Source organism: Zingiber officinale, chromosome 4B, assembly GCF_018446385.1.
Source record: "Zingiber officinale cultivar Zhangliang chromosome 4B, Zo_v1.1, whole genome shotgun sequence".
Lineage (NCBI taxonomy): Eukaryota > Viridiplantae > Streptophyta > Magnoliopsida > Zingiberales > Zingiberaceae > Zingiber > Zingiber officinale.
This window is the reverse complement of record NC_055993.1, coordinates 122094786-122110721: the sequence shown is the minus strand read 5'-3', so window position 1 is coordinate 122110721 and position 15936 is coordinate 122094786. Positions and strand designations below refer to the sequence as shown.

Sequence of the window (15936 nt, the reverse complement as noted above, 5' to 3'; positions counted from 1 at the left end):
CGTGATGAGAGAGAGCATGATGAGAGAGAAAATGTGATGTGAGAGAAAATATGATTAGAGGTAATGAAGAGATAGAATGTGTGATGAGAGAAAATAAGGAAAGAGAGTGTGATAAGATAAATTAAGAAGAAAGTATGATGAGAAAAAAAAGATGAAAAAGTGTGATGAGAGAGAAATCATGATGAGCAAGGATGAGGAGAGAGTACGATGAGAGAGGATGAAGAGAGAAAATGTGATTAGAGAAAATAAGGAGAGAGAGTGTACGATGGGAGAAATTGAGAGAGAACTATAAAAAAGTGTGATAAGTAAAAATGATGAAAGAGAATTTGATATGAGAGAGAGCATAAGGAGAGAGGATGAGGAGAAATAAAATATAACAAGAGAGAAAATATAATAGAAGAAAATAACAAGAGAGTGTGATAAAAGAAAATGAAGACAAAGTGTATTATTAGAAAGAAGAAAAAATATAATAAAAGATAACAACAAGAGAAAAAAATAATATATAAAAAAAATTGAATAGATATGTTAAACATATTTTCATCGAACACTTAATTCTCATTTCAATTTTCAATTCCGTCAAAATCTAAGGAAGGAGATGAATTTCATCAAAACCTAAATTTTTAAATTTCATTCTAAAATTTTAATTTTATTTCTATCAACCAAATATAAAATGTAAGAATAAATCCTTTTCTTGATTCCCAAACTCCTAAATCAAAGCCACCTAAAATCATTTGTCTCAGTAAGTAAAATATAAATTTTTAATATATAGAAGAGTAAATAATAAATAATAATAATAGAGCAGGGTTAATAAAATTCCCAAATTCATATAACTCCCTAATACATACGATTTTTAAATTTGCATGTACCTATAGATTTTGACAATAAACTAAACCATAAGCTCCAAGAATAAACAATTATGATGCATATAAAGATAATAAGATCCGCAAAGGCATACATATGACAAGAACATGCAATGTAATTCATAAGTATCAAGATTGCTTAATCCATCAATTTGCTGTAGAATGAAGCTGCGAAATTATAAGCACTAAATGCAACTAAGAATTGAGTTTGCCATAACTCGTTACACAAACCGAACGATAGATGTTATATCCAGCTTATTGCTGCGCACACTGCACTCTCTGAGCGCCACCATGGAAATCATCTTCATCCTCTTCGTAGGCCTCTTGCGCTTGGGTTTGCTTCCTCCGCATCTCCTCCTCGATATTAACATCGTGCAATGTAGTCTCCTCGCATTCGTCTAGCTCCATGTCTGTCAACTGAGACGCAGACCTTGGAGGGAGGACTGCCTCGAGAGCTTTGCATTGATCCCGTGCCAGTGAATCAGGGAAGTCGACTGCAAAGTGGATGTAGAGCTTCCCCTTCATGAAGGGCCTCTGGTAGATGGGCATGCCTTCATCGTTTATTGCCTTGTATTGATCTGTCATGGCAAATTTAGTTAGCTAAGTAGCTAAAGCTTGTATTGATCTAGTGTGATAAATGCTAAAGCTTACCAGGCTTGATGACTTCCCCAGGATTTGATTTGATAAGTAGCTGCCTGCCGTCAAGGTGATTCAAAACAAACTGAAAGCCACAAAGAGCCTCGGTGAGTGACAACGAATGCTCATAAAAGAGATCTTCACCCTTACGCTTGAATTTGGGATGTTCCTTTTGCTGGAGAACAAACACAATGTCTCCGGTGACAGTATCAGGCTGCGTGCAATTTATCAGTTAAAACCATAGATTAAAAAGGGGCAATGTACACAAACATATTTAGATAATCTGGTTTAAAAAGAATGTACCGCTTCATCAGCCTCGCCAGGGAAGGAAATTTTCTGTCCATTTTGCATTCCCTTCTCAACTATCACATCCAGCACTTTCTTCTCAGGAGCAACTTTCTCACCTTTGCAGTTCGGGCAGCGATCCTTCTCATTGATCTTCTCACCAGTTCCTTTGCAATCATTGCATACATGCTGCATTTGCTGAATCATGCCCGGCCCCAGTTGACGTATACTGACCTTCATACCTGAGCCGCGGCACCCGGAGCATGTCATAGAAGCACCAGATTTCGAACCTTTGCTGCATCAGTGTAAATGATCAACATGTAGTAATCAATCCATCTTAACAGAATCCAAAACATAAAGAAAAAGGTAAGGAGCTCACCCATTGCACTTCCGGCAGATAACATTCCGTGAGAGTGATAATTTCTTCGAAATTCCATTGTAGAGATCTTCCAAGGATACCTTGAGAGGATGAATCACATCCTCCCCTTTCCTCTGCCTTCGTCCTCTGCTACTTCCTCCTCCTGCACAATGACAGGATTAAGTTTTTGTCAGACTTAATAGATAATCTACTATCAACATACAGACCATTGAATAACCGAACAAAACTTGATAACTTAGATAGAATGCTAAGAGGTTTATTTCAAGGTTACAAATCTCTGCCATACTACTCCAAATTTTACATAAAGGCATGTTAAATATTAAAGAAAATGACTGACATGAGAATCCTCGTGGACATTTTGTCCGTTTTTTTAATAAAAGTTGTGCTTTTGTAAATTTCAAATTACTACTAGTAATTTGTTGTATTTCAAAAACATTAATTTGTGTTCCATATTTTACATAATATTGATTATAAATATCATATAAATAAATTCTAACATTATATACGATATTAACTGGATCAGGAGAAGAAGAATTTTTAATTGGAATTAAAACGTCATAATATAAAATTAACATTTCTGGTAAAACTTCTAATTTAAATCCAGGATCTAAAACAAATGCAATTAAATAAATTTCAGAAATAAAATAAAAATATTTTTCCCATTTAATTTTCATAGCTAAGATGCAAGGAGATAAAGATTCATTATTAATATATCCATTTAAAACTAATACTATATTAGAAAAATTTTCTAAAACTAATTGAACAGGATAATAAATACCAAAAAGTTGTTGGGTTGCATCATTAAATACTTTTAAAATTTTACAAATAATAATTTTCCATTATTGTGAAAATAAATATATATTAGTATTAATATTTTGTGCAAAAAATGAATATAATAATTCTTTATATTGAAATGAATATTGTAATAATTGGTATGTTGAATTCAAACGTGTTGGTACATTATGTGGAAATTTTTTAGGTCTCATTCCATTAATTTTACAAAACCTACCCCATTGTTTCATTATAAATGGATGAGACCATAAATAAGGAATTACAATTCTAATTGGTTTAATATAATTTTATAAAAATTTTAATCCATCTTGAACACATAAATTTAAAACATGACATACACAACGAATATGAAAAAATAAACCGCCAATAATAGGTTGACAAACAAATTTTAGATCATCTATACAAGCGATATTGGGACTAGCATTATCTAATTATATTGAAAATATTTTATGAGTTAAGCTATATTCTTCTAAAATTAAACATAATAATTGTGCAATGTTATGAGCATTATGTGATTTATCAAAAACTCTATAAGCAAACAATCTTTTTTAAAGGTTCCAAGAGTTATCGATCCAATGGCAAGTCACACCCATATATAAATGTGTTTGCCAATGATCACTCACTCCAAATATTGGAACATAAAGAAACTTTATTATCTAATTTACTAAATTCATCAATTAAATTATTTTTTCCTTGTTTTACTAATTTTTTAATTGTACGAGTAAGTGTAGTCCTAGGAACATTTTTAGCACAGATTAAAAGATTTTTTACAAAAATCTTCACATGTGTATATAGATCCAAAATAAAAAAAAAGATGTTCTACGAAAACAAATTTAGTTAATTATTCTCTTAATTTATTATCCGAATATAAAAATAAACTAGAATCAGTACTACCGCTAGTTGAAGAAAATCTTAATAATTGCGCTTGAGAACGGTCGAGTCCAAATTTCGTCGGATGCTTTGTTTCTACATGTCGTTTCAACGACCCAGCCACCGCTAGCTTGGAATTTGTAGGAAGTATTGCAGTACTTACATTTTGCAAACATTTCTCGCGCCGGAAGAATGACTTTCTCAAAATGTTTAGTAAAAATAGAAGACTTTAGAGGAGGAAGTTCCCGAACCTTAGGAACCAGAACGGCCCGACAACCGGTTCGACCCAACGAACCGGGTCAACGAGTAACCGGCCCGTTGACCTGGTTATGGGCTCGGGCCGGGTGCGGGCCAGACTCGACTCGCGGTCGGGTATGCGTGTGTGTACCCACTACCCAATTATGAATGATATAGCATTACAGATTAAATAGAATTCCAACAATGTTGGCAACCATCAACAAATAACATTCCAAAATGGTTATAATGATCAACTTACCTCCAAAGGGGCTACCGCCAAAGAAGGACTGGAATATATCAAACGGATCATGTCCGCCGCCTCCACCACCCATTCCCTCCTTCAGGGCATCTTCACCATATTGATCATAGATCTCCCGTTTCTCAGGATCACTCAAAACTTCATAAGCCTGGGCCAATTCCTTGAACTGAAAAAGAAATAAATAATTCATCATAATTATGATTCCAAGAAAGAGATCTGAAGCAAACAATTTGCATCCATCAATAAAAAAAGATTATGAAACAAAGCTACCAAAAAACAAAGTACAACTACAAGCAGTCATCACAGAAGCAACACATACACACACAAAATAAACTTATTTATAATTCTATTTCATTAAACCTTCGGAGTTCAAAACCAAAAAGGCTTGATTTTTTTTTCAATGTGCGTGCATCCATCAATTACAGATATTATCCTACAAAGGCACCAAAAACTACGTGCAACTACAAGCAGTCATCAATGAACACCAACAGCAAAAAATAAGCTCGTGTGAGTGGATCCGTCAGTGATGGACGTTATCCAACAAAGCCACCAAAAAACTAGGTACAGCTACAAGCACCCATCACAACACAACAACCCTAATCCTTTAAACCTTCCAAAACCAAAAGTTTGATTTTATTTTGGGTGTATCACCGGTGATTGTGGAGAAATAAAACTAAACCAAGACCTACAACAAAATAGGAAGGATCCCTTCTTGTTAATCAATGGACCAACAGATTATTAGTTTTCCATACCTAGTGTCTGCTTCCAAAGTGATAACGACAAAGTGGAAGAATCAAAACAAGACATCCAACTCACCTCTCATGTTCTGACTGAGCGTGCCCTGAATTTAACACATATAAAAGAAAATGATTTTTCAGCTACAAAATGATGAAGAAAAGGTGAACAACGGGATCCAACACAATGAGACCATAACAGATCATCTACACGCCTCTCATGATGTAAATGAAAGTAACCAAAATTTACAGACAAAATCCACAAACGCCCTTTTATCCAAATATGGTATGCAAAAAGAACACAAAAGGTACAAATTTTCCACACGGAAACCATAATTTACAAACAGAACAATAAAATCCCTTTCGTCAATAACCATAAACGAAAAATAAAATAAAATAAGCCGATAAACACGAAACAGCCACAAGTAAGATCCAGTTTAAGACGATCACTGAGCAACGAATCAATTGTAGACAATCGTTTGGGGAGGACGAGCTTACCAGAGCAGATCCACTAAACTAACAAAGACAACAACATAAAATATATATTAAAAAAAAAGCTATTCCTTTTGATACCTTTTCTGGGTCGCCGCCTTTGTCGGGGTGGTTCTTGATGGCGGCCTTCCGGTAGGCCTTCTTCATATCATCCTGAGATGCGCTCTTCGGCACCCCCAAGACCTCGTAGTACCGGGTGTTGTCGCTCTTCTTCGGCACCCTCCCAAACATCTTTGCAGCGGAACTTCACACGATCGATCGATAGCACACAGATGGAAGGTGGAATCACGGGATCCCGTCACTACTCTGACGAATCGCAGCCTCGATCGACGAGGAATTGGGGGACGGAAAACCCTAGCAGGTGTGCGAGAGGACGAGTCGGGGACGGCTTTGCTGGGTATAAATAATCGTAGGGGATAAATTTTCACATAACTCCCCTACTTTTCCTGATAAATTTATTCCAATAATGATCAAAATTTAATTGATAAATATTTTAAATATGAAAGAAAAATAAGTATCTTTCTAAAATATAATAATAAATATATTCATACACGAAAAATTAATTAAAAACGAAATGGTCTTAAAATAAATACTTTTTTTTTAATTTGATTTTTAAAAATAAGTATCAAAATTAAATTGTATTGAAAAATCCAAAAAATAAGAAGACTTTTTTTAAAAAAATAAATGTTTTTATTTTCAAAAATATGTTATCTTAAAAATCAAAATAGATATCAATGGCTCTCAAGGCAATTGATTGACTTTTTAAGTCAACAAATTAAGGTGTTAGTTGATTGACTAATTATTGTACTCGTAATAAAAACTTTCTATCAGCTTAAAATCACATCCACTTGATTTTCTAATAAAAATTCCTTTAATCGGTTAGTATTTAGGCACCATCATCAACTAATGTGAAGATTTATAATTTGATGACAAAAGATGAATACGTTCACCTCGAACATCCTCGTCAATTCGTCCCAGGATCAATACGGAGAAGGTAAATCACAGACGATTACTAACCTTTAGAATAATGACTAGCACATAAGAGAAACATTTATCTCAACAAAATCCTAGACCTCATGATGACAACACCTTATGTGCTAGCTACTAGACCATCCTGAGGGGACGTGAAAATTTATGACTTGAGTTGATAGATAGAAGACTTGTCTTTCATCCAAAGCTCCAATGTTGCAACCTATGTCAATCTCTCTAGTCCAAAAGTCTGTGACTCCAACTCCAAATTCCTAGCTCCATCCAAACCAAGCCTCCGACGCTCGAGTTACGACATTCACCGGTGAACGAGCTCCATGAACTCAAAAGATCGCCAAACCATAAGAACACGGCCAAGCCCAACCACAAGAAAACATAACATTCGATCGTAAAGTTACAAAACATAACATTCGATCGTAAAGTTACGAACAACATCAACACAATCAACATCCTTCTCAATTAGACTAAATCTTAGATTTCGAAGAAAACCCTTCACATTTTTTTTCCATGCAAACAAATATATGCAAACCTTCTCAACAGTCAAAACACTCACCAATCTATTTTTTCACATATAAAAAAAGATGAGTGAATAATTATTTTGGACGAAACTCAACCGAACTGGCCAATTCAATTGGTTAAACCGGAAAACAGAGGTCAGTCGGGTTAACCGGTCCGTCCGAGTTTGAAAACACTAATTTTTTTCATACAATCGAATCCAAGATACTTAGAACAGTGTACAGTAGGAACAATGGCAAGAGGAATACAAATAAGTTCAAGTCTCAGAAATTAGCAGTTATTCGTTGATACCGTGATCACCTTCAAGGAGAGCATCCGCAGCGGTATCCAAGTCGTTCGGAAAGAAGACCCTACAAAATCAAGGTCAGAAAAGGCATTCACCAGGTTGCATTGTATCTGTAGTTGTGTTTTGTTGAAGAGAAAGAAAAGAAAAAGAAATTTTCCAAGTCGACTTGTATCTGGCTCGATAGGCATATTGATTGCTTGATAATTCAGTGAATCTAAAGCTTCGGATCATCAATGGGACTTTAACTGTATAAGAATCACGTAAGGTTGTGAGACAACCATCATTTGGAAAAAATATATATATATCTGGGATTAATACCGGTTAAATCGGTCTAAAAATTGATAAGCCAATACCAACTTGCCACGTGGAAGAACAGATAGTTAGAAGCCAACTACCCAACAGTTCAACCGAGACGCATGCTTACACACAAGTAAACTTGACATCACAATAGCTCTCGAGGACTATAAAAGAGGAACTCGGGGATACACAGAGGGAGATTCTATCGCAATTAAAAAGTATGTGATAACTTGAATTTCTGAGGCAACCTTCCACATACGCAGTCGCCTTTCAAAACTGAAACTTCCTCAGATGAAATGCACTACTTAGATTTGAGTTGGATTTGTCGAAGAGGAATTAGATCCTACCTAATGCATTGACAGGTTCTTGACTCAAGCAAGGACAGGAAACTTCATATTAGTAGAAGGCATCATAAGTTCATAATATTCGATGGTCAGATATTTCTAGATAAACTTTCCCAAGTAAATTGATTTAATAGGGCTAATAATCATCGGTAGCTGGAAAAAAAACATCTTCAAAGTAATAAGAACGGAGATAAGAAGTATGTTAAATCTTCAAGGAGAGAATTAGCCAAGATGTTTAGAACCATGTGTTTCTTATGTTTCAATAATTTGGGTCAAAATTACCTGCAAGTGTTGTGGTACAAAACTTTGCTCAATCGGTTTATTTCCCCTATACCTTTGGCACCAGCAACCACCTCAAGAACTTGCCTAGGAAGCGAAGATTCATCAATTCTAGAGAAAGCAATCAGATAATAGAAAAGAAAGATTTAACTGAAAGGCATTAAGGGTAGTGTTTGGTTCACGAATAGCTACTCTTATGTCTTACGAATTTTCATGGAGCAAGAATACTTTTGTTTGATTATAAATATCAAATTCTTATCAAATTTAAATCGACTAATGATCCTTCCTTATTGCTTTACTCCATTTCAAGGAACATCTATCTATTCATACGATATTCCAATCTCTAAGAATATCTACTACTCTATTGAATTCTCCAAGAAACATATTTTGAACATACAGGCGGATTAAATGGGAGCAAGTAGGACAGACCAAGTAACAAATAGGAATGACAATGATCCATCTACGTTTCCACTCCATGAACAAAACAAATGAATGCATATTCCTTATTTTATCGCCTATCAATTTTAAGGAATAACTATTCTATCCTTACCAATGCCATAATGTGAATCAAATGTCATGTAGAAGATCACTATGTAGTGAAAATATAATGGGGACATATAATAAATCAAATTGAGAGAAGACGCCTTTAGTTATGCAAAAAAAATGCAATAAAATAAAGGAAAGGCTCGATTATCTACAAGTGTAATGGAACTTCAGCTAAAAAGTTAAAGAGCAAAAATTCAAGCAGAGGTGTGCCTTCCATAAACCGTAAAGTAGGCTGGTCAAACAAGATTAGGCAAGAGATTAAATAGAGGTACCGTCATGGGATCAAATTGTTAATTTTAGCAAGTATAATTAAGGAAATTGTCTTTTTCAAATCATAAGGGGATTAGATAAAGACAATATCAGTACTAGATATTTTCTAAATAAAAGGAATTTAGAAATAGAGTATACACTATCTATGCAGGAGGTTAGAAATCTTACTGCTGACCTTACACCACCCCATAAGCCATAATCATAGTTAAATTGAAAATTTTTGATGCCAACATGGAATTGTAGCTTCTTTAGAAAACAAATGTATGATGCGTCTGATCTTGATGTATGCCTTCTTAGTTCAACCAACTTAGAGCCAAATTGGTTTCTGAAAGAATTTGAAAAAAAAAATATAATATTCAATTACCTCACGAAACAAGGTTCATTCCGACCTTTCACGGCAGAATCAGGATCATATTTCTCCTTCTTCTTAGAGGGCCAATTTGATTTTACAAACTGCATTCCGGCATGAGTGCTTCTAATTTCACAGTAAGGGGAATCTGTCTCTATCATCATTCTCTCAACTGGAATACCACACAACGCATCAAGATTTTCATGTGTCTTGAGAGAGCAGCCATTGATGCCTATGGTCAGGACAAATAAGAGATAAGGATGTTACTACCTTGTAAGTTCCAAGAAAATTGTTGAATCTGAGAACAATTTTACACCATACTCTCTCTCTCACTATATATATATATATATATAAATGAAAATCAGAATAAAACTTTAAATTACAACTATGTGGATATTTATAATGTGAAACAGGAAATAATGCGACACTAGAGGACTATTAAGCTACCGAGAGTAAAGAAAGAAATACTAAATTTAAAAGATCAAATAGGATGGCTATTTATTAGATGATCACAAAAAAACTTCAGTTCTGACATAATGCTAGAACTAGTTGTAAATTAAGTACTAAAAGAACACATAAATTTGGTTATCACCAATAAAAAGGTTCTCAAATGCCAAGAGCTTATCGCATTCTTCTGCACTTCCCGTAAATGAATGAGCAACACCAGCAATGAACCTGTCAAAATAGCATATATGTCAGTCATGCCCATGATAATCACATAATGCGTGATGAAAAGAAATTCTAAAAGAAGGCATTTAGCAGTTGAAAAGACTGTATATTTGCAGAAATAGGCATAATAACTTAGTAAAAAAGTCACTCAATAGTTCCTTTAAACAAGCGTTAATTTAAACTTAAATCAAATTTTAGAAGTTCGTAGAAATTTTATAGGATAGAATAGAATGCGAACAGAACACGAAGAGATCATGAGGAATTAATTAATGTTGTTGAAAGACTTATGTATCCTTCTGTGAGTAAAGTCTATTTAAACAAAACCATACCCTTTTGAAACATGTCTTAATAACATAGTTCATTTGGCAAAAAAAAAAGTTGGGAATAAATGTCAGCAAGAGAAAAAGCGGTCAGTGGACACAAACGTAAAAGTGATTATGTAGCTATGGTGGGGTACCTTTCCTTGTTCCGCTTAAGAATATCGCAGAAGTCTTCAGCAGCAGCACGCATATGCAAAAACATAGGCAACTTTACAGCTTCTGCCAGTTCAAATTGCCTTTCAAAGTATCTAATGGAAATAATGACAACTATTATCATGTTCTCGTAAGCCAATAGTTCCAAATATTGCATGTCAATAATTGAAGTTTTAAGCATACTTCTTCTGTACTTCAGCAGGGCAAAAGTGAAGCCTGTCATAATCCAGTCCACATTCTCCAATCGCCACCACCTACATTCAATAAAGGCATTTTTTATTAAAAAAACAACTGATGCATTAGAAATAGCAACAATGAACCTAAAACATCCATACTACTCCCACTATAAAGTTGAACGTCAAAGGCTAGATAAGTAGTATGATGCTGTAAGCTGCCATGTTAGTTTCACTAGTCATATTGATGCTTCCCTGCCTTACAATAGCTAGAAATACGCTTTTAGTAAGTCATTATTCTTTTCTTTCCTTTTCTAACTGGTGAAGCAGTAGCTGTATCTGCAAACTACTAAAGAAATTTTGTTAAATTTATCTAAACACCACATGAAACAGAGAAATAAGGGGTGCCCAGGATTCCATTGGTATATGAGCTTTAACATTTGCACCTCCTAACTACCAAGAACCGCAACAAAAGCAGAACCTAAGATGTGAGAAAGAAGCCACTGCAATAAGTCAATAATAATTCAAGTTCAGGAAGGCACGGACTAAGCTTAGCACTACCGTAAAGACTTGGAACGCTAAACAAAGACAAAGGCTAAAGTCTAAGATAAAGACAGCACAAGCTGATTTACAGATGGTCAATTGAATAGCACAATTACAGAATTAACATGGGTAACAACTCGGCCAGATGGGCTTTAATTAGTACATGATCTAACTGTAGGTGTGCATATGGCTGTGACTCAGAGAGAACAACACAATGTATATAACCATGTTCCTACCTCATCAATCAAAACATTATGCAGTTCAAGCAAACTGACAGCACAAAAATATGTTATTTGAAGTGTACCTTGCCTTTCTCAATGCCCTCCCGAGCTAAAGACACAAGCGCCTGGAAATATTGGTCAGGGTCCCCACTGTCTTCAAATTCCTGACAGAAAATCAATTATTAACTAGAATATCACCAAAAGGTAACCTTGCACTCATGCAGTTGAGCAGATTAACCACCTTACATCTAGTAGGATGCACACCGACCGTACAATAGAGGCGTCCTTCATAACATGAGCGGTAGCCAATCTTAGTAAACATTAAAACAAACAACTAATGTGCATTCGCATTGCTCAAATAGACACTCAGGAAGGAAAAACGATCCAACCATCAGTTTCTGCGATAGCGAGGGCCTCCTTTGATTCATGCAGTGATCCCCCTGTGACCTACCACGAAAGGGAATGACCAAAAAAATAAATAAATAAATAAAAAATGAACTTTTTTTTATTTGCGAACACAAGTAAATACAGGACACGCAAGAAGAAGCATCACAATGATCCGATCGACTCCGGCGCTCCACGCACGAGCTAACACGGTCGGGATATCAGCGGCGTGGCACTGCCGGCCATTGTAGATCCCTTTAAACATGCTGTCTGCAGGAGAACCGAAAGCTTGAGTGCGAAAGCAACAAAAAGGTGTGGTGATTTTTACCACATTGAGGAAGGTATTGAACCTGTGAAGTTGACGGCTATGTCTGCTTTGCGTCTCGATCGATTCCGACGACAGGAAAGGGGAGACGTTAGTAAAAATTGAGTAAAAAAGATCGATCGATCCTCTGGAACCGAAAGAAGAGTTTGGGAAGTGGACTTGCCGATCATCCTGACGGAGGAAGACATCGACGCCGTGGCGAATTGCAAGGAATCGAAGAGTAGAAGGCGGCGAGATGGATTCCGTCGAGTTTAATTTAGCTTCTGTGGTTTGAATTTGGGGGAAATTGTAAGATGGAATCCATCGATTTTTTAAATTAATTTAATTATGTAAAATATTTGAAAAGGTTTAGGTTAGGTTAGTCGAGTCATTCAAATGGATCAAACGAGTTAAGCTAGATGAGTAGTAAGATAGGTAAGCGAATTGATCTAGCCTAATGAGTCTCGAGCTATCTAGTTGGGCAAGTTCATCAAACGATTTAGGCTAGTGAATTGATCTGGTTTAACAAGATGAGTTATCCGATTGTGGAACACGTCGTGCTGATAGCAAGAATAGATAGCAATTCGATAATTGATCGGATCATAAACACTCTTAAAATATCTATCTAATTAATTTCTTCATTAGTTAATAATTATCTCTTGAAATTATCTAAAAATATATAAATATTAAAAAAATACTAATACATAGCTACTACACAATTTATCTCTCTTTAAGTTAATTAAAAAATAATAATCACACTGATTATGTTTTATATCGCTTTCATACAAAAATAATCTGAAATTTAAAAGGTTATTTTTTATTCGAAAATTTATCCCTAAAAATAATTTAATAAAATTATTTTTATATAAACCTGATGACTTTTCGAAATAAAAAAAGATAAGACACGAAGAATATTTCAGCAAAAATATAAAAAAATAACTTAAAAAAAAATAATATGTGGATTTTTTTTTTCAATTCATGTAAGGAAATTATATGTGAATTTTTTCGAATCCACCGACTGAATTTTTAAATAAATTGGACTAATTGAATATAATTTAATTGAACTAACAAAAATTTTAAAACTAAATTAATTAAATTTAAATTTTATTTAATTAATTATTTTTTTTTAATAAAAGTTATTTTTTTAAAAAAATAATAGAAACCGAATTAATCGGTTAATTGAATTTTATAAAAAATTTACTCCATAATTGATCAGATCTCTTAAAATATCTATTTAATAAATCTCTCTTTAAATAAATTAATTTTAAAATAATAATCACAGGAATTATGCTATATATCAGTTTCATAAAAAATAATCCGAAAATTAAAAAGCTATTTTTTATTCGAAAGTTTATCCAAATTTGTTTATTTAAAATTATTATCGATTTAGCTGTTGACTTTTCAAATGAAATAAAAAAGATAAGATAACATTTCAGCAAAAATAACTTTAAAAAGAAAGAGAAGAAGAAGATAGAAGTTGAGTAGCTACTATAAATATACTACTTCATTCAACTCACTCACTCGTTCACTCCCAATTCAATACCTCTCTTTGTTTTTTTTCATCTTCTCCGATCCATTCGTTAGCTTTTGCTATGGCGGGTGGACATGTCATCCCCGTGGGCGAGACGAAGATCTACCCCGGAAGATTGACATCCTACGCTTTGTTCGCTTGCATGGTGGCTTCCTTTGGCGGTCTCATCTTCGGCTACGACATTGGAATATCCGGTGATAATCTACTGATATCCTTAAACTCGATCGATTTGGCTTAACTTGACTCCACTTGATTTGATTTGATCTGATCTGATCTGATCTGATTGACTTGTTTATATGTGGAATTAATTAAGGTGGAGTGACATCTATGGACACGTTCTTGTCCAAGTTCTTTCCCAAGGTGTTAGAGAAAGAGAAACACGTCATCGACAGCAACCAGTACTGTCAGTTCAACAGCGTGCTCTTGTCGACCTTCACCTCCGTCCTTTACTTCGCCGCCTTCGTGTCCTCTTTCTTCGCATCCTCAATAACCAGACGCCTCGGCAGGAAGATCACCATGGTCGGCGGCGGTCTCATCTTCCTCCTCGGAGCCATCATCAATGGCGTCGCTTCCAACGTCCTCATGCTGATCGTCGGCCGCATCCTCCTAGGCCTCGGCGTCGGATTCTCCAGCCAGGTCAGTCACTCGCTTTAATTTTTTCATCATATCCTTCGCCGGAGTTGGGGATTTATTTATTTATTTAGTAGCTTAATTACCGGCCTTTTTCTTTGGATTGATCTCAGGCGGTGCCACTGTACCTGGCCGAGATGGCTCCGATGAAGATCCGAGGCACTCTCAACATCAGCTTCCAGATGATGATCACCGTCGGAATATTCGTGGCGCATCTGGTGAACTACGGCACCTCCAATATCAACGGCGATCTGGGGTGGCGCCTCAGCCTGGGCCTCGCCGCCGTGCCCGCCATCATCGTCACCGTCGGCGCCTTCTTCCTCCCCAATACGCCCAACTCAATGATCGAGCGCAACCAAACCGACAAGGCCAGGACCATGCTCCGAGAAATCCGCGGGACGGACGACATCGACCTCGAGTACGAGGACCTCGTCGCCGCCAGCAAGCAATCTCAGGCGATCAAGGATCCGTTCAAGACTTTGCTCGGGAGGAAGTACAGGCCTCAGCTGGTGATGTCCATCGTCATCCCCAGCCTCCAGCAGCTCACCGGAATCAACGTCGTCATGTTCTATGCGCCGGTCCTGTTCAAGACCATCGGCTTCGGCACCCAGGCCTCGCTCATGTCCGCGGTCATCACCGGCTTCGTCAACCTCGCCTCCACCTTCATTTCCGTCCTCACGGTCGACCGCTTCGGCCGCCGTATTCTCTTCCTCGAGGGCGGTGTCCAGATGACCATCGCCCAAATCATCGTCGGAACACTCATCGGCTGGAAGTTCGGCACCACCGGCATGGGCTATATCCCCAAGACCTACGCCATCTTCATCGTCATCTTCATCTGCATCTTCGTCGCCGCCTTCGCATGGTCGTGGGGCCCCCTCGGATGGCTAGTGCCTAGCGAGATCTACCCCTTGGAAGTCAGGTCGGCGGCACAGAGCATCACCGTCTCCGCTAACATGTTCTGGACCTACGTCATCGCCCAGATCTTCCCGCCAATGCTCTGTTCCTTCAAGTTCGGCCTCTTCTACTTTTTCGCTGCATGGGAGGTGATCATGACCGTCTTCGTCTACTGGTTCCTGCCTGAGACTAAGGGAATTCCAATCGAGGAGATGCAAACCGTCTGGAAGAGCCACTGGTTCTGGGCCAAGTACGTCAACGACGACAATGTCGATTCAGGACACGTGGAGATCTCCAATGTCTCGGTCTAGTATTAGGGTTTGATTTTCTTTTTCTTTTTTCTTTTTTCTTTTTTTCCTATTTTAAGGTTTCTGTAATAACTAGGGTTATGGGTGTGGGTCTTTATTGACTTTTTTTCAATACTTTAAAATCGGTCTTTACTTTTTATAGTTTCTCTTTCGTTGTTAAGAGCTCTGTTTTTTTTTTCTCAAGAGTTTGAAGTATCCTATGCTATATTCCAACCAGGATTAGCATATGAACCCCAGATTCCGACTTCTACTTCTAGGACAGGTGCGACTTCATTCAGCCATTTGCTTTGAGTGAGGTCCTCTCCTCTTAGCCAATTCACTCATAAAGACAGGGGATTTCGTGAAAGTAGAAGTTTCAGATCGAAATTAGAAGTTTCAGATCTTAGTT

General features: G+C 36.5%; 3 protein-coding genes across 5 annotated transcripts; 1 reads left to right on the top strand and 2 right to left on the bottom strand.

Annotated features, from left to right (window-relative positions):
• Positions 1-907: 907 nt before the first annotated feature.
• LOC121976332 (dnaJ protein homolog) lies at positions 908-5933 on the bottom strand. The gene is made up of 6 exons (XM_042528456.1): positions 5626-5933; positions 4319-4484; positions 2161-2302; positions 1800-2076; positions 1512-1710; positions 908-1438 (listed from the first exon to the last, which is right to left on the bottom strand). The coding sequence occupies exons 1-6, from the start codon at positions 5773-5775 to the stop codon at positions 1116-1118; spliced, it is 1257 nt and encodes a 418-aa protein (XP_042384390.1). The 5' UTR covers positions 5776-5933; the 3' UTR covers positions 908-1115.
• Positions 5934-7064: 1131 nt separating this feature from the next.
• LOC121976330 (putative deoxyribonuclease TATDN1) lies at positions 7065-12508 on the bottom strand. 3 transcript variants are annotated; one of them, XM_042528453.1, is made up of 12 exons: positions 12370-12508; positions 12232-12252; positions 12051-12151; positions 11887-11944; positions 11739-11782; positions 11581-11661; positions 10744-10814; positions 10545-10655; positions 10011-10093; positions 9434-9650; positions 8257-8340; positions 7065-7397 (listed from the first exon to the last, which is right to left on the bottom strand). In XM_042528453.1, exons 1-12 carry the CDS (start codon positions 12392-12394, stop codon positions 7325-7327), a joined length of 969 nt encoding a protein of 322 aa, XP_042384387.1. In that variant the 5' UTR covers positions 12395-12508; the 3' UTR covers positions 7065-7324. The 3 variants fall into 3 exon arrangements, with proteins under 3 accessions (XP_042384387.1, XP_042384388.1, XP_042384389.1); XM_042528454.1 differs by lacking the exon at positions 12370-12508 and having other exon boundaries at positions 11739-11807; XM_042528455.1 differs by lacking the exon at positions 12370-12508 and having other exon boundaries at positions 11744-11782.
• A 1269-nt stretch (positions 12509-13777) lies between these two features.
• Positions 13778-15662, top strand: LOC121976329 (sugar transport protein MST7-like). Its single transcript, XM_042528452.1, has 3 exons — positions 13778-13910; positions 14030-14352; positions 14460-15662. The coding sequence occupies exons 1-3, from the start codon at positions 13778-13780 to the stop codon at positions 15549-15551; spliced, it is 1548 nt and encodes a 515-aa protein (XP_042384386.1). The 3' UTR covers positions 15552-15662.
• The last annotated feature ends 274 nt before the right edge of the window (positions 15663-15936 follow it).

What these genes read in the sequence shown, in the direction of transcription:
- LOC121976329 (XM_042528452.1), top strand. Translation starts at nt 13,778, where the DNA reads ATGGCGGGTGGACATGTCATCCCCGTGGGCGAGACGAAGATCTACCCC. An exon ending in CTACGACATTGGAATATCCG is followed by an intron (nt 13,911 to 14,029) that starts GTGATAATCTAC and finishes GAATTAATTAAG; the next exon opens with GTGGAGTGACATCTATGGAC. An exon ending in GCGTCGGATTCTCCAGCCAG is followed by an intron (nt 14,353 to 14,459) that starts GTCAGTCACTCG and finishes GATTGATCTCAG; the next exon opens with GCGGTGCCACTGTACCTGGC.
- LOC121976332 (XM_042528456.1), bottom strand. Translation starts at nt 5,775, where the DNA reads ATGTTTGGGAGGGTGCCGAAGAAGAGCGACAACACCCGGTACTACGAG. An exon ending in AAGGCGGCGACCCAGAAAAG is followed by an intron (nt 4,485 to 5,625) that starts GTATCAAAAGGA and finishes TTTCTTTTTCAG; the next exon opens with TTCAAGGAATTGGCCCAGGC. An exon ending in TGGGGAAGTCATCAAGCCTG is followed by an intron (nt 1,439 to 1,511) that starts GTAAGCTTTAGC and finishes TTGCCATGACAG; the next exon opens with ATCAATACAAGGCAATAAAC.
- LOC121976330 (XM_042528453.1), bottom strand. Translation starts at nt 12,394, where the DNA reads ATGTCTTCCTCCGTCAGGATGATCG. An exon ending in TGCATCCTACTAGATGTAAG is followed by an intron (nt 11,662 to 11,738) that starts GTGGTTAATCTG and finishes ATTTTCTGTCAG; the next exon opens with GAATTTGAAGACAGTGGGGA. An exon ending in CCTGCTGAAGTACAGAAGAA is followed by an intron (nt 10,656 to 10,743) that starts GTATGCTTAAAA and finishes TATTTCCATTAG; the next exon opens with ATACTTTGAAAGGCAATTTG.